A 25,599-nucleotide genomic window follows, 5' to 3' on the forward strand; every position below is an offset into this window, starting at 1 on the left:
GGCGGTGACTCATCTTCAGTTCCAGGTGAGGAACAAGGCTCGAGCTCGCTTGGTTACTTGCTCCGTGTCCTCGGTGGGACTAGTCTTGGGGTTAAAAGGAGCTTCACCCTTGAGGAAATGTTTGCAGTTGCTGATGGGGAGGGCAGTATGGCTCACTAAAGCAGTAGCCATGGGCTTAGCCCATGCTGGCCTGAACTGAATGGCCCTGGGGGGAGAGGCAGGAGGAGGGAGATGCCCCTCCAGACGGGACACAGCTCCCAGGCAAACCCCATGCCAGGGTGTCTTTCCTGAGCTGGGCTGGGTTCCTTGAAACGGGAAAGCGACAAGGCACTGCCTGCTGAGGTCAAGTAGTTGGAGACCCCCGTGTCTTATCATTTAATGCTCGCTTTTTGTTGAGGGCGGGCATGGGAAGGAAGTTTTCTGCTAGGAGGAAAAAAAAAAGTGGCTGGTTGTTCAGCTCTGATGTGCTCTACACTGCATGATGGGACATCCCCTGCCAAAATAGCCTAGAAGACAAAGTCTTCCCCAAAGAGACAGTGAAACCTAATCAAACTTCATCAGTGTAGACTTGCCCAGGATGAACAGGAACAGAATATTAAAATGCCAAAGGAGCAGAGAGAAGCCTATTTTCACCAGTTTTCTTTGTCTTACAAAACAAAGATGAGAAGAGTCAATTAATTTTTGTGTAGTTGGTAACTTTTAAAATTTGTATGGGAAGGAGAGGAAGAGCCAGGGTGCATGGAGTGGCAGACTGGAAGTAATCTGCCCCCGGAAGATCAGCCAGTGCTTTATAATCCTCCTGCTCTCCTAATGTAGTTGTTAGTTTAAAAAAGGGAAAATATAGTAAAAAAAAACAAAAAAAAAACTTCCTGCTAGCAAGGCCGTGCTTGGAGGATAACAAGAAAGCAAACTCTGGGATTTGCTGTGGAGGTGATGTACTACCTGGTGCCCTGATGTACTAAAAGAAACTGTTGATGTAAGATTTGGCACCTCGGGGGTGAACTTAACTAAACACGCTTCTAGGAGCACCTAGGATCCTGGAAAAATGTCTGGGCTTCTAGGTGCTTCTCGTTTGGCTGCTGGCAGTCCTGTTGCCTCTCCGTTCCTGACGAAGGGTGGGGAGTGGGTGTACGGGGAGCTCAGGAGGGATACCTACCTCCCAGCAGGGGAAACAGGTACCAAAAGGCCCCCATGCAAAAATTCAGAAGGAAAAATCCTTCTGAGAAGGTTGTGCTGTGTAGTGTTTTCTGTGAGAACATGGGTCTTGTCCATGAGAACATGGTTGTTTTCCCATGGCAGACTGCTGGGGTTGGAGCACTCCCTGTCTTGACGGAGCCTTCATGCAGGCTGGAAAAGTCAGCTCTCCATCGGGGCTAAACCAATTGCATCTGTCACCACTCAGCTGATATTCTGCCTCCCTCTTCTTCCCTCATCTGGCATTGATGTGAATGAAATCAAAGCAGAAATCTTCTCTCAGGCTACAGATCGGGCTCGGATGAAGAGCTTTGGTCCCTGTAAGGTGGTTTGAGGCTTACAGCCTGCCAGGCCTTGGCAGGTGCTGGTCTCTGGGGCTAGCTGTGGTCCCGTGCACCGTCAGCGAGGGTGTACCAGAGCCCGTTGGCAAGGGTGGAAATGCTGGCCCAGCAGCAGCCACCACCGAGCACCGAGGCACAAAAGCATCCCTGCTAGGTGCTCAGCGCAGGGGGCCTCAGTTGTGTCCCTCGACATAGTTGTGTATCTCACAAAGCCCCTGGACTTGCAGACACAGCGCTGGCGTTGGAGGGCAGGGGAGATGGAGGTAGGGAAAAGGCTGGGCTTGGGTGCCCGTGATGGGATGCGGATAATCCCAAGAGAGTGCTTCAGCAGTGAACTTCCTTAGCTGCTGCGGGTGCTTGCGGGTGTGCCATGCAGCCCCGCCACCGGCGGCAGGGAAAATCCCTGTGGAAATTGCAGGTTGTACGAGTGAAAATGGTAATAACGCTCAGAGAAGTCCCCCGGTGAAACTCCCCACTGGCCTGAGTGAAGCCGCCAGTCAGTCCTTCCAGAGAGGGTGGAAGCAGGAGCAGCAATGAAACCCTCTCCGGTGGCTTTGGGAAGAGCACGCTGCGCTGGGTAAGTTTTTCCTCTTCCACCTGTACAAGCAGAAGTAAGTTGCATCACAGAAAGTAAAGCACGACTCAGATGGAAAAGTAACTCCTTTGAAACTTTGGGCACTGCCTTTGAACGCTGCTTTGAGCCTCGCACTGTTTAATGCTAATCCTGTAACATTATATAGACGGAGCTTTTTTTTCACTTACACAAAGGAGGAAGGGGCTCAGTTCTTCTGACGCTGGTTGTGGGTTTTTTTTTCCCTTTAGCGAAAAGCGATGCTGAGCAGCACAGCCGCGAGCCCACCTCCAGCTCGCTGACATTTCCATCTGAATCCACCCGAGGGGGTGAGCTCTGGGGGAAGAAAGAGGCTTCTCTCCCTCTCCAGGCCAGAATCTGATCTCCAGATTAGCTTGCTGGTTATCAATAGAGGCAACAGTTGCAATTGCAACTCAACACTCCTCCAGCGCTGGAACAGCATTGAAAGAAACGGACTTTTCGATTGCGAGAGCAAGGGGACTGGGACATCGCTTCAGTCACCAGCAATAATTGGCAAAGGAAGACCGGCATGCATCTCCATTGACATAGGATTTCTCCCTGGTCTACTAAGATCAGTCTAAAATTTCAGACCTGGTTGCTCCTCTAGTCTGCAAAACAGGTTGGTAATCTTTTTTCACATCTAAAAAATTGCATTTTTGAATGTGATATGTCAAGTACCGTAATCTTTATTGTCTGTGATGTTTCTCAAGCGGTGCTGGTCTTGCTCTTGTTCGTGAACTGCAAAAGCATCCACTAGTCATTGCCTGCCTGGTCTCTGCTAACGTGTCTGCAGTGACGCAGATTTACAGTCTATATAAGATTCCATCATCCTTTTTCATCTTCCCAAGATAGGGAATGTTGTAAAACTTTTCCATGGTGGAAGGAATTTTTCTCAACCAGAACATGGTTGCTGGAAGCAGGCTGCGGCCAGCGTTGATGTGACTGGCACGCTGAGGAGCAGTGAAGCAGGGAGGAACTTCCCTTCCAGTGTTTCACGCTTCCCAAGCTCCCGGTAATGGGCGTCAAGTGGAAGTGAGGTGGGACAGACGATGGCGTGTTCCCCACTATAGTTCTACGCTTTTTGCATTGTCTGTGTATGTGGGTATACTTAGAGGTGGATCTGCTGGTCCCCATACGCTACAGAAACAGATCCATAGGGAGAACAAGAGAGAGATGCTGGGTTTCTTACTGGTGTGTCCATGCAACTGAAACGTGTGAGATTTATAAAGCTGAGAAGATAGAGAGGCTGGTATTGAAACTAAGGCTATGTGTAATTCATAGGTACAGTTTGTGACCAAAGCTGGTCGTGTGCTTTTCCAGTGGGCATGCACACGCTGGGAGCGCACGATACCTTCCTGGGAGCTCTCGGAGAGCCGTTCCTCTGTGTAATGAATGGAAGCGACAGGTGAAGAAATCAAAGCAGGTGTTTTAGCGATATTTTCTATTGGATTAATAATGAGTTACAAATTACATTAGGCACAGAAGGAATTAAAGCTGGCACAGGATTTCGCTTTATTTTCCCAGCCCCGTATCTGCTTCTCTCTCTATCATTGATTCCTGTACAGCAAGGAGTTGCTCAGCCATGTAAATGTTTGTGCTGCTTCTACCCTCGTCAGAAAGGGAAAGCGACTGTTGTGTTAGCAGCCAGCACGAAGGATTAGTCGAAGCAGCAGCTGAAGCCCCTCAACTAGGAGAGCACACCGCAGCTCCGCGTCGGCTCTCGCACTCGGGGCGGTGGGAAGCTGTTCCCCTTGGAGTCAGGCAGAAGAGGCCACCCTCACGCTAAGCGGATCAGGGAGGAATTGCTCTTGAGCTGTCGGGAGAATAGACAGCCCACGGAGAGCTGGGGCTATGTACAGCTTCCAAACGCTGCGTGAAATGAGCAGCAGCTCTTCCATGTGGTTATGGGCTTACTTTGACAATACCTGCAGGGCGATTTGTTGTTATCACCAGGGAAGTCTCATTATACCACTTAGCAAAGCAGGCATTTCAGGTCTGCCTGGCAGGTGAGAGACCTCCGTCTCCGAAACGTCTGCCTGTCGGCAGCCATCGGGCGGCTTCAGGAGGCGAAGGCACTCAGCATCACCCAGGGTTTGCTTGAGGATGCAGTTTCCTACTGATGTAATGCATGTCTGGGTGTTTTTCCTTCTTGTAGGATGAACAAGCGACTGTTTCTCGGAGCCTGGGTGGCCCTTTTGGTGATAACTGTGCGGCAGCGAGGTGAGTATCTCCCACTCGGGTGCTGGGAGGCTGACGCTCGTCAGCTGTGCTGGGAAAGCGGTCACTTCGGAGCAGTGCTGTGCCCAGACACCCCACAAGTATGGAGGGCTTGGAAAACACACCCAGCCCCTCGGCTGGAGCAAGGATAAGAACCAGGGTGAACTTAGTGTTTCCCACAGAGAGGGAGAGACCACTGATTCTAAGGGTGAGTGCCAAGTGGGGAGACTGGCGCGCCTTTGTGGGTAAGCACAGATGTGAATTTTGGGTTGCGGGAGATGGATCGGCAGCCTGCGCAAATGGCTCTTGCTTTAGTGAGAGCAATGAGGCAACAGTAGTTTACGTTGAGGAGCTGGCACGCTGCACCAAACAAAAAGCTGGCCAAGCCGGCAGGATGTACAGGCCACAGAAGCTGTTGAGCTCGGTAAGTGTTTTACATGTGCGTGCATGTATCATTTATATGGCTGTGTGTGCGTGCATACGGGATGTTCCAGAGGTTGTGATGGTCTGGTCAGTCGCTCTCAAATAGGAGTTTGAAAACTTTGTGATGTCAGTACTACTGAGCAGGCTGACCAACCTATGTCCAGCAAAGAGCAAACTGGGTGAGCGATAGCAAAATGCCGTGGTTTGCGGGTCGTGAGGTGCCCCTGGGTGCTTGCAGAGGACATCTGACAGCAGATGTGGAGATGCAGGGTCGCAGGGCTGCAGCAGGAAGCCTCTCCCTGCACTCGCACCCTGTTTCTCATGGTGCGCTTTGTTTTGTGAAGAGCTGGTGTTCACATCTGGGCTGGATGAGGCCGCGAGTGACCTGCTCTAACCGTAGGGCCAGCTCTGCTTTGGGCAGAAGGTGAGACCAGGTGGCAGCTGGGGACCCCTTCTGAGCTGTGGGTTTCTACGATGCTGAAAAGTACAGGAGCAGCTCCCTAATGTTGAGGAGAAATTAATCTTTGTCACGTTTTGATTTGAGGGAGGGCAAGCCGAGCTGGTATGGGCAGGAAAAGCCTCTGTAGGTTGGCAATGTGGCAAACACGCACTGCATAGCTGGTACGAGATGTCTGGCTGGCTCAAGGAGCTCTAGCACAGGAGCCTAGAGCTCCCTTGGGAAATGCCACTGCGGCAAAAACCACCATGAGCAGAGCCTGCTGGGCTGCTTGGCTAGATGACATGATGCATGCAAAGGCATGGTAGTGTCACACTAGTAGTGCCAAAGAAGCTGGCATTGAGAAGTGTTTGATGAGTTTCCTGTTTAAAGAAGTAAAATCTGTGTCTTGTAGCTATGCCTCAGCCATAATAACTCATCAGGTGTGTAACAGGTCCAGAACAACTTTTTTAACTACCTGGCAGCCAGGAGCTTTGTTGTGACTCTTCGTATCTATCGGTGAAACCAGGCTTGTGGCTTGGACACCGTCACATGCCACCTTCCTTTACAACCAGCGAGGCACTCAGGCCACACATATGTGTCTTAGGAAGCCAGAATGCCAGTGGGGTTAGGCCAGGCTTCCCCTCATCTGCGTTCTCCCTGAGGAAAGTCAGATCAGTTGAGCCTGTGAAGAAGGGTCAGCCAGTGACTCTTCCTGCTCCCAGGTAGTTTCGAGCAGGAGCATCCTCAGAGTGGCAAGGAGAGAGCATCCCCCAGCTCGGGCAACACCAAGAGCCCCTCCTGTGGCTGTAACAGCAGGGCACAGAGCAAGCTGTCCTCGACTGAAGGCCCCTGAACAGCACAGGGCAGAGCCTAAGAAATAAAAGCATGTCCCGAATCCAGGTGAACAGAGCTGGGATTGTTCAGAGCCCGGAGGCTCATGTCAACCGAGATTGAATGTCGCTCGGACAGGGCACTGCTTTTCTACATCAAAGAGGGGAAGAGGGGGAGGATAACCCAGCAAAACCTCCATTTTCTCTGCGAGGAGCCACACCAGTAGTTAACTGCAAGAAACGGTGGATGAGACGACAGCAGAGATCTGGCAGGGGCTGGAACAGGAAAGGACATGTGCCCTAAGGCCAGAAGTGCCCACATATGACTCAAGCTGATGGAAAATGGATTTTAGTCTGGTAGAAAGCAGCAGGCTTGTATTGAAACACGTCATAACCATCTTCTGAAATTGTTAGGAGAGGCTATTATGTTCACCGGCAGTGCCTTTTGGCAGGAAACCTAATTTTGCCAGGAAATGTTGGAGCAGTCTCGACACCTCGGGCTGTAACCCAGCGCCAGGAGCACTCGAGGGTCTGGTGGGGTGGGCTGGCTGCAGCGCCCGGGAGGGCTCTGCTGTGCAGGCAGGAGGAGGGTGGCCACTGCCAGGAGCGTGGCTCTGGGCCTCGGTCGTGGTGCTGTTTGGTCCCCAGGCACCTCAGTATCTCACTGACTAAAACAGCAAATCCTGCCCATCCCGGAGCAGGGGGGAATGGAGCTGTTCTCCTTGCTGTCGTGGTGTGAAGCCGAGACATAGGTGTTACGACTTGGTCACAGCCACACGGAACGTAAAACAGGCAGCTGCGAGCTATATGCGGGTCTTGTAGTCACTTTGCTGTTGCCCTAAATAACCTTTGAACGATGCTCTCTCTGATGACCCTCTCCCAGAGCCAGTCCCAGAGCTAGCACCTCTGCTCTGGCCTGAGCAAACCTTTGACTGTTTGGACTGGTGCCGGTGCTGGGTTTTGGTGCTGGTTTCCTCAGCGGCAGCAATGCAGAATCTGGCATTGTGGCCAAGTACTGGTTTGGCTGGTCACTCTTAGTCTGCGGGCTCAAGTGCGCAGCGTCAAGTTTCACCCGCAGCCCCACGTGGCTTAGGCACAGGCTGGTGGCCAGCAGACCTTCGGCATCCCCGGCACATCTGCACCGGGGAAGGAGGTGAGGGCAAGGCAGCGATTTCTCTCTTCGCCAGGAGGTCAACGTTTGGGGATAGGCAACCTGGGGGGGCCCTACCATGGCCCCTCTGAAGTCAGGAATGCTCCTGACATTGCCATAAGGACTCTTCTCCCTCTTCTTCCAGCTCACGCCATGGCGAGTCTGTATCCGTTCTGGCAGAACGACACGAAAACGCCCAAAGTTGATGATGGAAGCTCTCCTGAGATCAAGATCTCTATCCCATTCATCTTTTTTGGAGCTCCGTACAGAAGCATTTATGTAAGTGGAGAAGCAGACTTTCCCTTTATTCTTTGCCCTGCCATTAGCGGCTGCATTTTAAACACACTTTCCTCTTCGTCAGGAATCGGAAGATTTATTAGCACCTATCTGACAAGTTCTTAGATTTCATGAACTGATAGGTTTTATGATTAAGAAAGTCAAAGGTGTATTTAATGGGCTAATGTTCATGAGGAAGGAATATAAAAGGCAATAAATTTTCTTCGTAGGTGATTAAATGGTACAGCAAAGCTAAGGCCTTGACACAAGGAACATTATTCCTGTTCCATGATGAGAAACAAGAACATGCAGAGACTCACAGGGGGTAAAAAAAAAAAAAGGGCAAGAGTTTGGACCTGTGTGTAGGTGTTCCAGACAAGGACAAGCTGCTGCCGTTCTCAGACAGCGGTGCAGAGGAAGCCTGAAAAAGGGGACACCGGCTCCTCCGGGCCGGGCTAAGAGTGGGCTCAGCTGAGCACAGGAAAGCAATGCCTTAGACAGGGGCCAAAGTCAGGGTGACCGTATGCCAGACCCCGGGCACATCTGTGTTTTGTGGCGAGCCGGACTCTGTGGGTATGTGTGGTCCGAAGCGAGATACAGACCTGCCAGCCCTGCAGCTTCAGGAGGAGGCACTTGTTCCCCCGCCTGACCGACGCGTGTTAGTACATGTCAGCACTGGGAATGCAGGAATCCCAAGGGGGTTTCGAACCCATGTGTGATGGGAGATTTCAGCATCTGGGACAGCAGGGCCACTTGTTCTCAGTGCTTTGCCAAAATAATTGTTTTGGGGAGCGTCTTCAGCAGATGCTGGGGAGACTGTCCGTGGCACCATGTGTCACGCACCTCTTGCGGAGCCCCAGGATCTGTTACAGATGACAAAGTCGAAGGCAGGGGGCCTGATGCTTTAGCCCTTTTGCCTGGGAGCCCTTGTGCCATGCAGCCACCTGTGTCTTGCGACCGGATCTCAGTGCTGCAGAGCTGCTCTCCCAGGGCTGGGTAAACGCTGGGCCCCAAGGCAGGGTCCCAGTCGAGCTGGGTGCCATCCTGCTCTGATGGATGCCTCTGTGTTGGCCCATGGGAGCCCTGTTTTGCAGGCTTTTCAGGGTTTTGTCCCATCTGGGACTTCCTGCACTCAGGCTTTGGCCACCACTGGTAGGATGAAGTTGCATCTCTACCTGGATGGTCAGGCTGTCTCACCGAGCATCATTATTATAAGCCACCTTCTGCCAGAAGTCACTTACCCCACATGTTCCAATAAACCAGCAGCAGCTTTCTGCTACCTGCAAAGGCTTGCTCAAACAGAAGCAGGTCTCTTTGTGCAGGTCAACAACAATGGCGTGATTTCCTTCAACGCGCTCGTCAGTCAGTTCACGCCAGAAGCCTTCCCCCTGACCGATGGCCGGGCCTTCGTCGCGCCCTTCTGGGCAGACGTGCACAATGGCATCCGGGGAGAAATCTACTACAGGGAGAGCATGGACCCCGAGCTGCTGAGGAGAGCCTCCAAAGACATCCGCAAGCACTTCAAAGACATGGCCTCTTTCTCCGCCATCTGGATCTTCATTGTCACCTGGGAGGAAGTCACTTTCTATGGAGGAAGCAGCACGACTCCGGTAAGAGCAACCAGCTGTGCTGCTTCACGGCTGATGCTTGATGGTTGAGTACACGTCTGTATGTATAGAACTATCCTGGCCTTTGTGAGTAAAACTGAGTGAGTCACTTTGTCTTCCCACTCCTCAGTTCCCTTTCGGACAGAGGAGCCCTGCAGTCCTTTAGTTCTCTTCTGCAAGAGCCGTATGAGCCTCACTCGCTGCTCTCAGATCTCCAGGGAAAGCATCACCTCTTTGGTGTTTGTAGGCAACGTGCCTAAACCAGGCTCCGACACCAGTTAGGAGTTTTCGGCTCGATGATAGTGTGGTTATTTTTTGTTCGATACGAACGCACGTTTCATATGTCGTCTGTTGTGATACTCCGCCTGTGCTTCTGCAGTGAGAAAAGAGCTATTTGTGTGCAGGGCTGCAGGCGCCTCGGAACAAAGGCCTTCAGAAAGGAGTCAAAGTTGTGGCATTGAACAGTAGCTCTGTCGTGATACAAACTGCTTGATGCTCCCATCTGCTACTGCACCGTCAGCGTATAAGCAGAGATTCAGGTTGAAGGCAGGTTCTCATGGCAGTAACGGGGCCGAGGTGCTGCGTGAGAACCAGAAGCACCCAGTATGACTGGCTGGGTACCGAAAGCAGCCTGACCGCCTGTGTGGCATCCAAGCGTGCCAAGGTGCATGTGCTCGGGGCACGTGCGTAGAGCAGGTTCCTCCCCGGACTGCGACGTGGCGAGCAGCACCAGGGATGGAGCAGAGAATAAGGGGCAAGCTCAAGCGTGCACACGCTTACATCCTGTCCTGAAGGACCTGATCCCCCATGCTGGGTCAGGTCTGTCTACTACAAGGGTCCAGGACAAACTAGTCCCACACTCAGCCCCAGGAGGAGGGAGTGGAGCCTCCTAAGCAGGGGAAAGAGAGTGCGAGGCAGTGGTGTGACAGAAAGAATGGGCTGTGGAGGTGGATGGGAAGCCTTTCGTTGTCTGGTTGGCCGGCCATAATCTACTGCGTGGTCCCTTCTTCTTGGTCACTCTACTGAGGCTGGATTTTGCAACTTGCTCTTCCCTCCTCACCACTCACATCTACCTGGGCCGCAACATGAGGCTGCTCGGTTTCGCAGCCCCAGCTTGCCTTGCAAGGCCACAGCAGCTTTGAAAGGAGGTGAAGGTCGTTATCTGCTCCTTGCCTCTGTGAGGAGGGAGGACTGCTCTGGCAGAAAAGGCTCTAGTTCGGGAATCTGCGGTAAATTAAGTTTTGGAAGTAATCCACTCTCCAAGGAGTTTCAGACAGGAAAGAGAAAATAGGAGCCTAAGTTTGTATTTATGTGGCAAAAAACTCTTTTGCTTTCAAATTGTGATGGCTTTTTCTCTGGCAGAGGCTGAAATGCTCCCTCCGCAGTGTTAATCCAAGAGGATGGTGAGGGCATCTCGTAGAAAAGGGTGGAACGGCTGCTCTGAAATCCTGTGCGGACATCGAGATAGGAAGGGGAAAACCAAAGGGAAAACTGACAGCACCTTTGCGATGACAGCTCCCCTGTCTGCACGGGGACACTGATCCGGACTGACCAGAGAGTCACGCCGGCAACTCAGCTGTAGTAGCTGTTATACTTCCATAAATGTGCCAGTCGTAGCTCAGAGGACAGGGACAGTGGTGTGCTGGTTTTTTAGGGCATAAGCAGCTTTAAAATATCTGGGTAATACGTGAGCTGCAACAGCAGCTGACTTCCGGAGGTCCGTGCCAGTCCGCTGACGCATCGCCAGTAGACACTGTGCAGAGGCTTGGGGCGCAGATAGCGAGCAGGGATCCCTGCTGTTCTTTGGGGAGAAGGTCGGGTAGGATTAGCCTGTGTACTGCGAGTGCCAAAAGCTGACTGCCTCTGTCTTGAGGAGTTGGCTCTCTGATAAACAGTTAAGCTCTTTTCCATTTGTTAGAGAGACTCAAGATTTAATGCATATTTTTTGCCAGTCCTGGCAGCGCTTGCAGAAAAAAAAATACATATATATTTGCAGACAGCAAGCAATATAGAGATTCGTGTGTTGCCTGAAGAATTACATTTGCAACACAATGCAATTTATTTTGTTATAGAGCAGCCTTTCCGTTCAATAGCAGCCAGGGCTCTGGGTTGGCACGTGGAATAGCACGATGCAACTTAAGCAGGAAAGTCATTGCAATGCAGAAAAGCTGCAGAAAACAGTTTTGCAAATGTGGCCTCGGGGGTGCTGTGGTTGCTGTCTCTCGATGGTGCCCGAGCAAAGGGACTCAGTTTCCGAGAGCCTTGTTAGATGGTTAGGATGTCTGATGCATGTTTGGCCGTGAGTGCCAAACAGGGAAACGTTTATGGTTCATGCAAGTGCTCCTAATGAGGAGCACCAGCCATCCTAAACCTTCTGGTACCTGCTCAGCTCCTGCCACCCTCCAAGAGGCACCTGACAGGAGCACAGTTTGTTGCTCCATCTAAGAGCGGTTGTTGCACTACCAAAGCGATGCTGCCTCTATGTGTTAGTGCCTGCTGATCTCACGATCGTGGGAAAAGACCTGGCAAAGGTGAGCAAGCATGCCGAGGAAGCGTAGAGGAAACCAGATGTAGGAGGCAGACTCCCAGGGAAAGGATGCACAAGTGGAAGACTGGTTTCCTGTTACGTTACTCTCCACTCGCCCCGGTGTGAACTGTGCCATTTGCAGCTGCCGGGAGGCGGCTCTGCCCACTCTTCTCTCTCCCCCGATAGCTCGCACAGGCTGCTTCGCCTCTGTGTCCAAGATTTCTCACAGTAGGAGCCTAATGTGCCTCAGACATGACTTCCCTTGTTGCACGCGAGTAGTGAATGCAGCCCTGGCGTCCTGTGGCTGTAGTTTCCTCCAGTTTGCAGCGCCCAGGTAACTGGCCTCATAGTACTGCTCCTGAGTAATTAAAAGAGGGGCAGCCCACACTTTGTCCTCTGCTAAAATCCCGCTCGCTCAGAGGTCTGTCGTGACATAGTCCTGGCGCAGAGCGGTCTAGGACAGGCAGGGATGGGAAGGAGAAGAAAATGCAGAAAGCTGAGAGAAGTGATTGTTGGTTATCAGTGATGACCTCTGCCGCTGGATCTGCACGGAGAGAGGGGATACCTCGAGGGGAGAGGCCTCTTCTCTTTCTGCGCAGCTGTAAAAGGGAAGAGCTTGGGGCTGTGCTGCCCTTGCCGGCTGGCAAAGCGTGCCTTTCTTGCACAGGGCTCGGGCTGGCAGTTGTGTGAAGGTGTCTGGAGTTTGGGGGGCTAGAAACGCAGAGTCATTTCAAGGGAAAGGAAGAACGCCAGCAGCGGATGGAGCAGGTAGTGAGGGGATTTGGCAGCCAAGCAAAGTGCATAATGTACGTGGCTGACTTGCGTGTAATCCGCCGTGAACAGAACTGTAGGATATGAATGTGGAAGGGAACCGGGTAAGATAATACAGTGAGGAAGATAGGGTAATGGAAGACAACAGGTCGAAACAACCTGTATCCCGCCGATCGCTTTTTCCTCGTGAGCTTATTCTCATGCTGCCATCTATTGGCGTTCAATTGAATGAGAGATGGTCTTGTCATCCTCCCAGGTGAAGGCAGTGGCAGGGATGGGAGCTGGTGGAGCGTGAGGGTATTTCAGATCTCATTTGACTTCTGCTCCTCTTCACCATGAGGCTCCCGTGTCTTGCCCAGGCCACAGATGAATGTGGCAGAAGGGCAGGCAAGCCGTGTGAGTAAAGCAGTCTAACCTTGTGAACGCGCTCCTGGTTTTCAACAGGTAAACACTTTCCAAGCTGTCCTGATTACAGACGGAGCGTCATCTTTTGCCATATTTAACTACCATGAAATCAGCTGGACCACAGGGACAGCCAGTGGAGGGGACCCCCTGACTGGCCTCGGCGGGGTGATGGCCCAGGTGAGGCTCTTGTTCCCATATCCCCAACTCTGTCGAGCTCTCAGATGGCTGCCTGTAGCCTTCCTGACATATCCATGCTCGCTCGTGCCACTCAGTCCCTCAACAGCCGCAGCACTGGCCTCGAAAGCCCACTGCCGGGCACAGTGGGACAAGCCATCCAAAATTTGATGTCAGCAGTGCTACTGCAGCCAGTCGGTCCACCCAAGGGGAGTGAGGTTCCCTACCTAAGGGGAGCCTCGATCTGTCACTTTCTCACTTATCTCGGTGACTTAATACATACACCCCTAGGTCTATATGTACATACATTTGTATGTATATATACACACATAATATGTAGGTATATATATGCACATAAACGTGTAAATATACATCCATGCTGCTTAGATTATCTGTTGAGCTTGTCACTCGCATCCAAACTACCTGAAAACTAAAATCCCTGAAAAGAGAAATTAAAACTGAAGACAACATGCTCAGGAGTTACTGCGAGGGGCGGAGAAGTGTGGAAATGCAGCATTGCTTTCCTGTAGCAAGGACGTGTGATGAAATTTGCTCTCTCTCTGTTTTAGGCTGGCTTCAATGGTGGAAATATCACCAACTACTTTAGCATCCCGGGCTCCAGAACTCCAGATATAGTCAATATCGAAGAAACGACCAATGTTAATGTCCCTGGGCGCTGGGCTTTCAAAATAGATGGCAGAGAAATAGATCCAGCCAATGGCTGCAGCCTGAGAGGTAAGGGGGAAAGGGCATAGCTTTTTTTCAAGCTTTGGGGCGCAACTTAGCAAAAAGTAACACTGCTGGGAAGCTCGTGGAGAGGTGCCTGACTGCTCTGGACTGCTGTGCCATGTGTGTTTGTGCCAAGGCATCCCCTCGAGCTGCAGCTGCAGGGACAGAAACACGTGAGCAGGGTTCGGGTCCTTTGCACGTCTCCGAGTCGCTGCACGCAGCACAAAGTCATCACCCGACTTCCAGCAGTTATTGTCAGTATGCCCGCTGCAAAAAGCTAACACCTTGGAGAGCGGACGGAGAGGTTTGTCATTGTTTGGCAGTCTTGTTCAGCGGGAGAGCGTCCTCAGCAGCGTATGCGAGGAAGCCACCATCAGCCATTGTCTGCCCTTCGTCCCAGCTGGTGTTGCCCCTCTCGGGGGAATGTCGGCATTCTCACGGCTGGCTGGACCCAGCTCACAAGGAATATTTGCTGCAAATTCTCAGTGTGGATGAGGCCTGACTTGGTGTCTCAGAGAAAACGGAGAGAGATCTATAAACGCTTGGGACTCTTCTCTGCTTTCAGTGTTGCTTTCAACCACCAGCAAACAAAACTGTCATCCGTGCTAGGTTTTTTTCCTTCCTGGGCTTTTAGTAGCATGGAGTTGCTGTAAGCCTCCAGTTCTGTGGCCCAGAAGCAGAACCCTAACCTGAAGTCAAGGGCAGATGGAGCTCGAGTGTTTCACAAGAACAGAATGCCACCGAGCTGTCATCTTGATTCTTTTCCGTGACGCTGACAGTGGCAACGGCAAAGACCTGGGGACAGCAATTTCCTGTTGCCCCCAGAATAGGAAAGCTGATGGTGTGATCCCATGTCCCTTGTTTCTGCAGAAGGAATAGCAAGTTCCGGGCATGAAAAACGGAATGTCCCTGCACCAGTTACAGTGTCTGTGCATGCATCACTGACAGCATGGAGACCGAAAGGGAATAATCAATAATCAATGTACCCAGTGGCTGCATAGGGACTGTGCTGCAGAGAGACTGTTGCATTACCATGCGACAAATAAAACTGTCTGGAGCGTCCGCTGCGCTCCGGGAGTCTTTCTAGCAAGAGAGAACTGTCACTCGCCAACAGATACTGGAGATATCACTGCTCGGAGACAGGTGACTTGTTTATGTCCTGGTTTAGGACTGTACCAAAGAAGGCCCGTGAGACCCCGAGGCTCTTGCAGCCCCAGTGGAGGTTTCAGGTCCAACCGCTCCAGCCACTTCCAGCTCCAACCCCAGGAAGAAAGGCTGGACTTTGCGAAGGGGATGAAAGCCAGTCTCGGCTTTGCAGGTGACGAGGGCAGCGTGGCTAGGTCCTGCCGCTGGATTTGTGTTTCACAGTGGACAGCCAGTTGCCCTCCTCGAGAGGAGAAACAGCATGAGGCATCGGAGGTGAGGGAGCCCGCTGTGCCCGATGACACTCATTTGCCCCAGTTCCCTGCACCAGGATGGTTAGTGCAGGAGCCCTTGCGAGTGGGTCTTGCTGAGAGATGTTTGTTGCAGTGAAGTGGAAGGTAGCTTTTTTTGTAGGAGGCAGGGAAGAGAACAAAAAGTTTAGGAGAGGTAAAATCAGACAGCACGCACGGTGGAAGCCACGCACATGAGAAGTGTGAAAGATGGCCATATGGAGGAGAGGGAAACTCTCATGGGTATTTGCCACCCTTGTTCTCTCGTCTTCTCTCTGCCTCTCATATCTCTCACCAGACGAACCTGCTCCCTTTATAGTACCGCCGTGTAACAAGTCTGCTCAGTCTGTTGCTGTGCGATCGCTCATCGTTTCCCATCGTCACTGGTGTACGGTGCTGATGAAGATAGTTATCACCAGCTCTTTGATCTCGTAACTACTATGAGTGCTTTCTGAATGGGAGTGAATTGCTTGTGGGCTGCTCACGGCAGAGTCGCTTGTCAACTGGCAAAGTTATGTGACCCAGAGGAATTACGGAGATGACAACAGAGCTGAAGGACGGCACAAGTACAGTGACAGCACTGGAAATGGCCTCCAAAAGGTGTGAGCTTTGCCAGTGGACTTTTCCTTTGAGAAAAATCACACAAATGGCTCGTGTCCCACGATAGTGAAGCAGAACGAGGATAGCGGGCATCCAAAATGGAGGGAATAGCCTTCGAGTTAGCCAGCCTGTGCAGTGCAGCACCGAGCCCAGGTTCGTGACAGTGCTCGCGCATCTGACGGACTGGCCATGCGGGGAGGACTTGAACGGGACGCATCGTGCATTGAAAATGAAGCTTGCAATCGCAGCGTTTCGTGGAGTGGCTCCTACCAAGAGGCTGCGCTGGTAGTGGGACACTTTGGCAGTGGTCTCGATCATAGGGCTGCTAGACCCCTCTGAGGACTGATGCGCTGCAGTTGGAGCATGCTCCTCTGTTTAGAGAAGTGACATAGCGTGGGTTTTTCCCCTTTCTGTCTTTCTAGGACAGTTTCTCCATCGAGGGGAGATCTTCTGGGACAATGCCAACTGCACCACCAAGTGCCGCTGCCTGGACTTCAACAATGAGATCTTCTGCCAGGAGATGGCTTGCAGCCCCTTTGAAGCGTGCGAGCCGAAGACCAAGTTCTTCCAGTGCGTGCCAGTGGAGAGCAGCACCTGCGTGGTGTTCGGAGATCCACATTACCACACCTTCGACGGCTTCCTCTTTCACTTCCAGGGTTCCTGCTCCTACCTCCTCGCCAGGCAGTGCTGGCCAGGCTCCCAGCTGCCCTACTTCAATGTGGAGGCCAAGAACGAGAACCGAGGCGGCTCCTCCGTCTCCTGGCTGAGGGATGTTTTTGTGGAGGTCTACTCGCACAAGATCGTCCTCCCCAAGGGCAGCTTTGGGAAAGCAAAGGTAAGAGCCCTGCTGAAAGGGGAGAACTTGACAGGTCGGCTCCTACAAAGCAACGGTGAGACCGTTATGGCAGCCCAGGGAGCGTGAGACTGGTGCTTCTGGGCCCCGCACATCCCTCAGTGTAACGGGCACGGATGACAGGCATGGTGGCAAATGCCAGTGACTTATTGACAGCTGTCCTTCTGCGCACATCCTTAACCCTAAGACCCTGTAACGGGGCTGTACGGCTCCTGTCTGTGTCCCAGTGTGAGGGCTCTGCTATTTCACGCTCCAGCTCAGTCGTCTGGTGTTGTTCCCACAGGTGGATGACCTGGTGGTGTCCCTACCCATCTCCCTGGAGCTGGGCGCAATAAAAGTCTACCAAAGTGGCTTGTCCACAGCCCTGGAGACCGACTTTGGCCTGCTGGTGACCTACGACGGACAACACTATGCCTCCGTCTCCGTTCCAGGCACGTACATCAATGCCACGTGTGGTCTGTGCGGGAATTACAATAAAGACCCTGAGGACGATACCCTCCGCTCAGACGGGAGGTTGGCCACGTCCGTGCCGGACCTGGGCGAGAGCTGGCAAGTGCCGCACCCAGAGCGGAAATGCTCGTCCGGCTGCTTGGACAACTGCAGCCTCTGTGATGCCGCCACTGAGTCTCTCTATTTCACCGCTGAGTACTGCGGGTTCATCAACAAGAGCGGCGGGCCCCTGTGGGAGTGCGGCGCCATCGTGGACCCCACCGCCTTTGTCCACAGCTGCGTCTACGACCTCTGCGGCGCACGGGATAACGGCACTGGCCTGTGCCAAGCCATCCAGGCATATGCCGCGGTGTGCCAGGCCCTGGGCATCTCGGTGGGAGAGTGGCGCACCCAGACGGGATGCGGTAAGTGTTTGCCTGCTCGTGCCAGGAGCCTTCCCCTCTGGAGGACGGGAATGCTTTCTGGGGTCTGCCCGCATGCCCAGCAGTGTGTGAGATGAAGTGAGGAGAAATACAGGAGAGGGAGTTACCCAAGGCGGAGGGAGTCGGGCGAGAGCAGATTGGTCCCTCCTCTCCGCGGCATCAGACTCGAGCCAACAAAAGCAGGGCACGAGGCGGGAGCACCGTGTTGCTCTGCAGACAGTTGGTGGCCATGCTGAGAGATGGAGACTGGACTGGAACGGGGACTGGCGGGCGGCACACTGCTCAGCCTGCCTTCCTCGCTTGCAGCATTAAATCGCTGCGAGTGGCTCGAGGGCTCTGGGGCTGTTTTGGAGAAGCTATTGCTTGCACAAGAGGAATGACTGGGGGGGCACAAGAGGGAAACAGAGGGGCCAGTTCCACTGTCAAGCAGGACTCCCGGGTCACTCTGCACTGTCGCTTTTGTGCATCAATGGGAAAGAGGGAATCGGCCCTGAACCGTGCCATAATCTGGTCCTCCTGTCGTTTGTCTCCCCTCTGCGCCCACAGCAACAGCCGTGCGGTGCCCAGAGCTCAGCCACTACTCGGTGTGCGCCAGCAGCTGCCCCGCCACGTGCTCAGACCTCACGGCCCCGCTGACCTGCGCCTCCCCGTGCGCTGAGGGCTGCGAGTGCGACGAGGGCCACGTCCTCAGCGCGGACCGCTGCGTCCCCGTCCAGAAGTGTGGCTGCGACTTGAACGGCTGGTACTATGCCATCGGGGAGTCTTTCTGGGCAGCGGCGGACTGCACGGTGGCATGCCAGTGTGAAGACGGTGGGGAGGCCAGGTGCTTTAACACCACCTGCCCTGAAGGAGAGGTCTGCACTATTGAGAACGGCTATCGGGGCTGCTACCCGAAGCGGGAGAGCCTCTGTTTGGTGGGGCAGAGCCAGGTGCTGCAGACATTTGACGGCGTTGCCTTTCCCTATCCGCTGGAGCACTCCTACACGCTGCTCAAAACCTGCCCAGAGAGATCGGACTTCATCGAGGTGGACATCAGCCAAAAGAAGCCCGGATCTGCTCCCAACGGGCCACGCGTCGTGCGGATCCAGGCAGTTGGCCAAGAGGTGAAGATCGGAGGTGCCAGTCTGTCGGAGATCAAGGTAAAGGTGCTGCCATTGGGGCGGCCCACCCCAGGGCAGGAGGCCATGGCTTGTGCTGTGATCCAATGTCCCTTTGGAGGAGGGCTCGTGGGTCTGTGGCCCTGGACCATCAAGCACTACGGTGGCACTTCGAGGAATCCCCTGTGGGCCGCTGCGGTGTGTGGGCCCTTTAGGTATTTGTGAAGTTATTATCGCAGCGCCGTTATTCCCGTTTGCTTGCTGAGTCAGCTCTGGGACCTTCCTGACACCACGGTTGTCTCCTGCAACGTGTTTTTTCCCTGGAAAAACAATCTCTGTTTGTGAGGCGAAATGCAAGGAAACAGCCGTATCTCCCCACTCAAAGGCGGCTCCGGGCCTTGGAGGGTGGGATCTGGGTCGGGAAGCATTTAACATACCCAGTGTGGCATGGCTGGCAGACAGGAACGGCCAAGCAAAGTCGCGTCACCCTCCCTGAAGTGTCTCGATCCGTTTGTTACTTGTAGGTGAACGGTTATGACGTGGAGCTGCCCTACTTCCACCCTTCCGGCCGCCTGGAAATCTACCGTAGTAACAACGGCACCGTGATGGAGTCGGAGGGGCTCCTGGCTATCAGCTACTACGATTCGGGCCTCCTGGAGATCCACCTCTCCACTGCCTACTTCAACTGCACTGGAGGCCTCTGCGGCTTCTTCAATGGCAACGCCAGCGATGAGTTCTGCCTGCCCAAGGGCAAGTGCACGGACAACCTGGAGCTCTTCCTGGAGAGCTGGACCACGTTCGATGAGATCTGCAACGGCGAGTGCGGGGACCTCCTCAAGGCTTGCAACAACGACTCGGAGCTGCTCAAGTCCTACAGGAGCCGCTCCAACTGCGGCATCATCAACGACCCCACGAACAGCTCCTTTCTGGAGTGCCACAGTGTGGTCAATGTCTCAGCCTACTACAGGACATGCCTTTTCCGCCTATGCCAGAGCGGGGGCAACCAGTCGGAGCTGTGCGACTCGGTGGCACGCTACGCCAGTGCCTGCAAGAATGCCGAGGTGGACGTCGGCCAGTGGAGGAGCCACAGTTTTTGCCGTGAGTCCACCAAAGCTTTTGAGTACCTGGGGCGGGGAGAAGGGGATGTAGACCCCACCAACCTCGGGGTCGGGAGCTGGTGGGTGCACGAAGGTAGAGCAGCTTTTCTTATGGCGTACTCAAAAGTACGGCTCTCTTTGCCCCATCTCCTCCCTCGTCTCTGGTGGGTACCCTAACCCACAAGGTGCTCCTCTGAGGCTGAGCTGCAAGATGCTCAATTGCAGAAGGGCTGTTGGGGAGGGAGGCCCAGACCCGATGGCGCTAACAGCAGCATTAGATGTCCAAAGTTGTACAGAGGGGTAGGGCTGGAGGTGCCTAAATGCTGGCAATCTGGGGCGATTTTCTGGCTTTCTTCCCTACTGGTCAACCAAAGATGGGCTGTGCCATCCAAAGAGCTATGCCCTGGAGAACTTTCTGCCGTGAGGGGGGCCGGCACGTACGAAGCGCTCTCCCACGTAGCATATGGAAGGGCAAGGGGAGTTGCAGTAGGAATGCAATGTCTCACGAGCCCAAAGACAAGGCAGCACCGTGCCGTGTACCGACGGGAGTGTCTGAGCGACACTCGTGCCGTCAGAGACAGATTTCCCAGTAAAGTGATTTCAAGGTGGCATTTCAGGAGGCATCAGAAGTGTTATGATGCGGTGTAGGAGCATTCCAGAGCTGCAGATGGTGTCTGACAGTGCAGAATGCTACCACCAGAGGATAATTTGAATAATGCTTGTTTTTAGCTGTCGCTATAAACTTGCCATTGGTGGGAAAACATTCATAATTCAGAAGCGAATGTGAAAAATAACCAGTGTGGAAGTACCTGATGGGGAAGCAGCCCCTGTCTGCACCGCATAGGTTTGAGGCATCCACTCAGGAGCCCTGGCCTTGTGGCTCTGAAATAGCAGGGGGACGTGTTGCTTGGCACGTGGTGGGGCCATGATGCGAGGAGGGCAATGGCTGAGAGGAGAGGGGGTTGCAAAGGGGATGGGAAGAGTCGGTGGCCAGCAGGGTGATGGGACTGTTCCCCCTCTTGCTTTTTTCTGCCTCCGAACCAGTCACCACTCACCTCGTTCCCACCTTTTGCCAGATGCCCCACCCAGCGCTGCCCTGGGGCTGCCAGAGCTGGGAACTCACACTCTATGTTTGTCAACCCCGCAGCTCTCACCTGCCCGGAGAACAGCCATTTCGAAGAGTGCATGAGCTGCGTGGAGACCTGCGAGACCCTGGCCACGGGCCCCGTCTGCATGGACACCTGCATGGAGGGCTGCCAGTGCAATGAGGGCTTTGCCCTCCGCGGTACCCACTGCGTCCCCCGCCGTGAGTGCGGCTGCAACTTTGAGGGGCGACAGCTGGCCACCAACCAGACCTTTTGGATGGACATCGCCTGCCACTTCCTCTGCTACTGCAACGGCTCCGACAACAGCGTCTACTGCGAGAACATCTCCTGCAAGGATGACGAGTACTGCCTGGAGGAGAACGGCCTCTACTACTGCCACGTCCGCACTGACGCCTCCTGCATCGTCTCTGGCTACGGACACTACCTGACTTTCGACGGCTTCTCTTTCGACTTCCAGAGCAGCTGCGCATTGGTCCTGTGCACCACAATCGCCCGGCCGAGGGCGGAGCGCTCGGATACTTTCCCGGCCTTCACCGTCACAGCCAAGAATGAGGATCGGGACACCTCTCTGGCCCTGTGGGTGAAACAAGTCGAAGTGGAGGTCTTCAATTACAACATCGTCATCCACCGTGCCTACAAATATACCGTGCTGGTGAGTGCAGGGCCACGAGGGCAGGGGTTACTTCTCCCTGCTGCGGCTCCCAAACCATGGAACGATTCCCTAGGCATGAGGTCTTAGGCTCACAAGGTTTTCCAGGGGTAGGGAAGGGCGTGCGCTAGGGCTTGTCCCTGGGGTGCCACCAGGTGCAGCTTTTGGAGATGGCCTCAATTTCGGCAGCGTTGTTTTGGATGTAGAGGTGAGGCTGGCAGGGACCTTGCACCAGGAGTACCGAGCCACCCTTGTTCGTGGCCTCATGCAGCAGCTCCCATCATCGTTCCTGCTCACGGTGTGCCTCGTTTCCTTCCCTGCAGATCAATGACGAGCGTCTCTACCTGCCCCTGAAGCTGGGCCAGGGCAAAGTGAACATCTTCGCCTTTGGCTTTCACATCGTGGTCGAGACTGACTTTGGGCTGAAGGTGGTGTACGACTGGAAGACCTTCCTCTCTGTCACTGTCCCGCGCAGCTTCCAGAACCTGACCTATGGCCTCTGTGGCCGCTACAACAGCAACCCCGAGGACGACCTGGTGGTTGCGGGCGGCGCACCGGCCACCGGCATCGCCGACTTCGTCCAGAGCTGGGCAAAGCGGGACGCGTTCTGCCGTGTGGGCTGTGGAGACCGCTGCCCCGCCTGTGGGAAGGTGGAAGGCTTCTGGAAACCCCAGCAGCTCTGCAGCCTCATCCCCAGCCAAAGTGGTGTCTTCGCCAAATGCCACAGCAAGATCAGCCCCAGCTTCTTCTACAAGAACTGTCTCTTCGACACCTGTGTCGATGGGGGAGCCATGCAAACGGCCTGCAGCTGGCTCCAGAATTATGCCAGCACATGCCAAACACAGGGCATCGCCATTACTGGCTGGAGGAACTTCACCTCATGCTGTAAGTGCTACCCCGCCTTTAGGCCCTTCTTCCCTAGCGGTGCTTCCCGGGGCCATCCACTGTAGCTGTAGCACTTGCTGGAGCTCATGCCGTACAGAAGCAGCAGTGCACCATGGGGAGTGACAGCGGATGCTCGCTGTCTCTGAGCCATCGACTCAGATGTCCCGGGTCCCCACGGTCAGTGCCTGGGGATGGCCCCAGGGATCCCCCCCTTCCCTGCCGGGGCAGGGGGCAGGTGACAGAGCAGTGAGCTAAAGTGGCACAGGAGGTGTCTCTCCCATGCTTGCCGGGCGAGGAACGGGTGTGGGATCAGGTCTGGGGTGCTATGTTCTCCGGAGCTGTTACGAACGGAGTGCAATATAGCAGGAGCAGGGATGGAAAGGGGAAGACACAAGGTCAGAAGGTATCAGCCATGCTTGCATCATTAGGCAGGCATTGTATTAGTTGACTCCAAAGCCAGGAGAAGGTGTTTGCTCTAATGAAGCCGCATGCTCTTGTCAGTAAGATTATGGTGTGATGTTCAATTAGGCTCCTGAGGATGGGGGCCGCAAGCCTCTCTGGCAGCCGATCTATCTGGCAAATCAGATGGAAAGTAAATGGCTTTGCTAACAGGACTGAAAATGAAATTTATGTTGTTCTTCCTTCTAATGAGCAAACTGGTGGCTCAGAAGGCACCGCTGTCATGGGGCAGGGGCAGTGAGACCACCGACCAGCACCCCACATGCTGGCTCTGTAAAGGTCCCTGACGGGGTGTGAGGAGAGGTGGCCTGTCCAGGCACAGGCAGCGACCCTCACCAGCCTCACGTCCCGATGGCCCAGCAAAACCAGGGCCCCTCAAACGTGTCTTTGAGAGCACGGAGACTTTGTACGCTGCCTGAGAGGCCCCAGGGCCAGCACGGGCATTCGTCCCAGAGGGAGATGTTAGTCTGGTGTCAGTGCAGAGTCTTGTTTGCAGGAGAGCAGGGAGCACGGGGAAGTGGGCTCTTGGGAAACTGGCATGCAGGAGCTCAGAGACAGCAGAGAGTAATCATAGAATCATAGAATGGTTAGTGCTGGAAGGGACCTTCAAAGGTCATCTAGTCCAACCCCCCTGCAAGGAACAGGGATATCTCCAACTAGATCAGGTTGCTCAGGGCCTTGTCCAACCTGGCCTTGAACGTCTCCAGGGATGGAGCATCCACCACCTCTCTGGGCAACCTAATGGAGAAGTGTTGCTCAGCTTAGAGCAGGCAGCTGGCAAGCAGAGTAGGAAGGAGGGACAACAGCTACCTTTTCCCTTCAGTTGCATGCCCGGGAGCTCCGAGTCTCTCTCTGGGCAACACGGTCCATAGTAACCATCTTGGCAGGGGAGTTAGCTGCCCAGGGACACCAGCGGTGGGGTTACAGCCCCACGTGCGGCTGGCTGCCAGCCTGGTTTTTCCCAGGGAGCTAATCTGTGTCCGTTTTGTCCTCTGGTAACACTGCAGCCGTCAGCTGTCCCCCCAACAGCCACTACGAGAGCTGCGTGTCCCTGTGCCAGCCCCGCTGCGCCGCCATCCGGCTGAAGAGCGACTGCAGCCACTACTGCGTGGAGGGTTGCCAGTGCGACCCTGGGTATGTCCTCAACGGCAAGAGCTGCATCCTTCCCCACAACTGCGGCTGCTACTCTGATGGCAAATACTACGAGGTACGCCGCTCGCGTCCTTCTCTCGGCCTTGATCCCACTTTTTTTCTGATATTCCCAGGCAACATATGGTGCCTCGAGCAGAGAAGATGGTCAAGCCAGGCCGGTCCATTTGCCAGGGTAGCAGGGTCAGAGATTCAGGCAGAGTGCTCTGCAGCGAGGGCAGGGATGACACAGCAGCAGCATGGGATTCTCGTGGTTCCAGGGGGTAGCAGGGGTAGAGAAGAGAGGAACGGCCTTCCACAGTGTGCTGCGTAGTGAGTTTTCCTGCGTGACAAAATTGTCACGTGGTGGTTGGGTGAGTGTGACTCGGATGTCAGGCAGGGAGGGAGGGAAGACAGGGTAGGAAGGCTGGCTTTGACGAGTGCCAGAGTTCAGGACGGTATGACTGTGTTGCTGTAGGTATTCAATCTAAGATGGGTGCACTGTTTCACAGGAAATGTACTGATTTGTACCTGTTGGATGTTACTGGGGAGTTTGATTCTGTAGGGCGTTGTACTGGTGGCATTGCTGATATTATGGTGCGCTGTATTTTGTGTCAGTGAAAGTGTTCTGCATAAGGTGTCTTTGCCAAGCCTCGCACCTATAGCAAGCCAGTATCGTGGTGCTGTTACATGGGGGCCCTAGCAGACGGGTCAGTGCTTGGCTGGGTACAAGAAAGGAATCAAGGAAGTATTTAGCACACGGTGCTTTTTGTGCGCGTATGAGCAGTGAGGGAGGTTGCGGTGGCAATGGAAATGTGCAGTTTTCTCATGCCTGTGGGTAGCAGAGATGTTGCAAGGTAGGCGTAAGCTGCCAGCATGTTCCTTGCACCTTTTCCTCTGTCCTCGGTGCCTGCTCTCACTTGCCATGTGGCAGAGGGGCCCGAGTGTCTGCAGAGGGTAGGGCGAGGCACCCCGGCCCTCCTGGCTGATGACAGGTCCCTCTTTTAGCCCAAGCAGCTCTTCTGGAACGGGGACTGCACCCGCCGGTGCCGCTGCTTCCGGCGTAACCTCATCCAGTGCGACCCGCGACACTGCAAGTCGGACGAGGAGTGCGCCCTGCGCAACGGTGTCCGCGGCTGCTTCAGCACCAGGAGCTCCTTCTGCCTGGCGGCGGGTGGCGGCGTCTTCCGCACCTTTGACGGGGCTTTTCTCCGCTTCCCCGCCAACTGCGCCTTCGTCCTCTCCACCATCTGCCAGAAGCTGCCCGACTTCTCCTTCCAGCTCATCATCAACTTCGACAAGTGGTCTTCGCCCAACCTCACCATCATCTCTCCTGTGTACTTCTACATCAATGAGGAGCAGATCCTCATCAGCGATAGGAATACCGTCAAGGTAAGGTCCCGTCAGGGGTGTCCGTCCCCTCCAGCGCGGGGCCGCAGACTGGGTGGCGAGGGACTGGCTCCCGAACAGAGGAGGATGGCGCGTGGGGCTGCACGACAGTCGCCATGAGGGCCCCAGAAGGCTCTGTGGGTGGCATTGGGTCCCGGTCGAGGCAGCTCTGCAGGTGAAGATGCGGCTGCCATCTGTCAGGCTGTGTGTGGAGGGATGCCGGCTGGGACAAAAGGGCGGGCAAGAGGCCACCCACAGCCCGGGAGGTTGTAGTCACATGCCTGTTCACCTCTCGGCGGTGCGGGTGAAGCTGTCCATGTGAGTGGAGGGGTGCGGAGGGCTGGCTATTGCCACGG

At 54.4% G+C, this 25,599-nt stretch overlaps 1 protein-coding gene across 1 annotated transcript in view; it reads left to right on the forward strand.

Moving 5' to 3' along the window:
* The first annotated feature begins 2,528 nt into the window (after nucleotides 1-2,528).
* The window catches only part of TECTA (tectorin alpha), a 28,633-nt gene continuing 5,562 nt past the window's right edge, over nucleotides 2,529-25,599 (forward strand). Inside the window, exons 1-14 of the mRNA XM_086626996.1 lie at nucleotides 2,529-2,746; nucleotides 4,283-4,347; nucleotides 7,332-7,465; nucleotides 8,785-9,072; nucleotides 12,812-12,949; nucleotides 13,516-13,681; nucleotides 16,131-16,543; nucleotides 16,845-17,415; nucleotides 17,980-18,572; nucleotides 19,055-19,628; nucleotides 20,775-21,385; nucleotides 21,706-22,267; nucleotides 23,734-23,933; nucleotides 24,863-25,246. Coding sequence (XP_086483122.1) covers nucleotides 4,284-4,347; nucleotides 7,332-7,465; nucleotides 8,785-9,072; nucleotides 12,812-12,949; nucleotides 13,516-13,681; nucleotides 16,131-16,543; nucleotides 16,845-17,415; nucleotides 17,980-18,572; nucleotides 19,055-19,628; nucleotides 20,775-21,385; nucleotides 21,706-22,267; nucleotides 23,734-23,933; nucleotides 24,863-25,246 — 4,698 coding nt within the window. The 5' untranslated portion in view covers nucleotides 2,529-2,746; nucleotide 4,283. The remainder of the gene's footprint in view (nucleotides 2,747-4,282; nucleotides 4,348-7,331; nucleotides 7,466-8,784; nucleotides 9,073-12,811; nucleotides 12,950-13,515; nucleotides 13,682-16,130; nucleotides 16,544-16,844; nucleotides 17,416-17,979; nucleotides 18,573-19,054; nucleotides 19,629-20,774; nucleotides 21,386-21,705; nucleotides 22,268-23,733; nucleotides 23,934-24,862; nucleotides 25,247-25,599) is intronic.

This window comes from Tauraco erythrolophus, chromosome 26 (assembly GCF_009769465.1).
Source record: "Tauraco erythrolophus isolate bTauEry1 chromosome 26, bTauEry1.pri, whole genome shotgun sequence".
In the NCBI taxonomy this organism is placed as follows: domain Eukaryota; kingdom Metazoa; phylum Chordata; class Aves; order Musophagiformes; family Musophagidae; genus Tauraco; species Tauraco erythrolophus.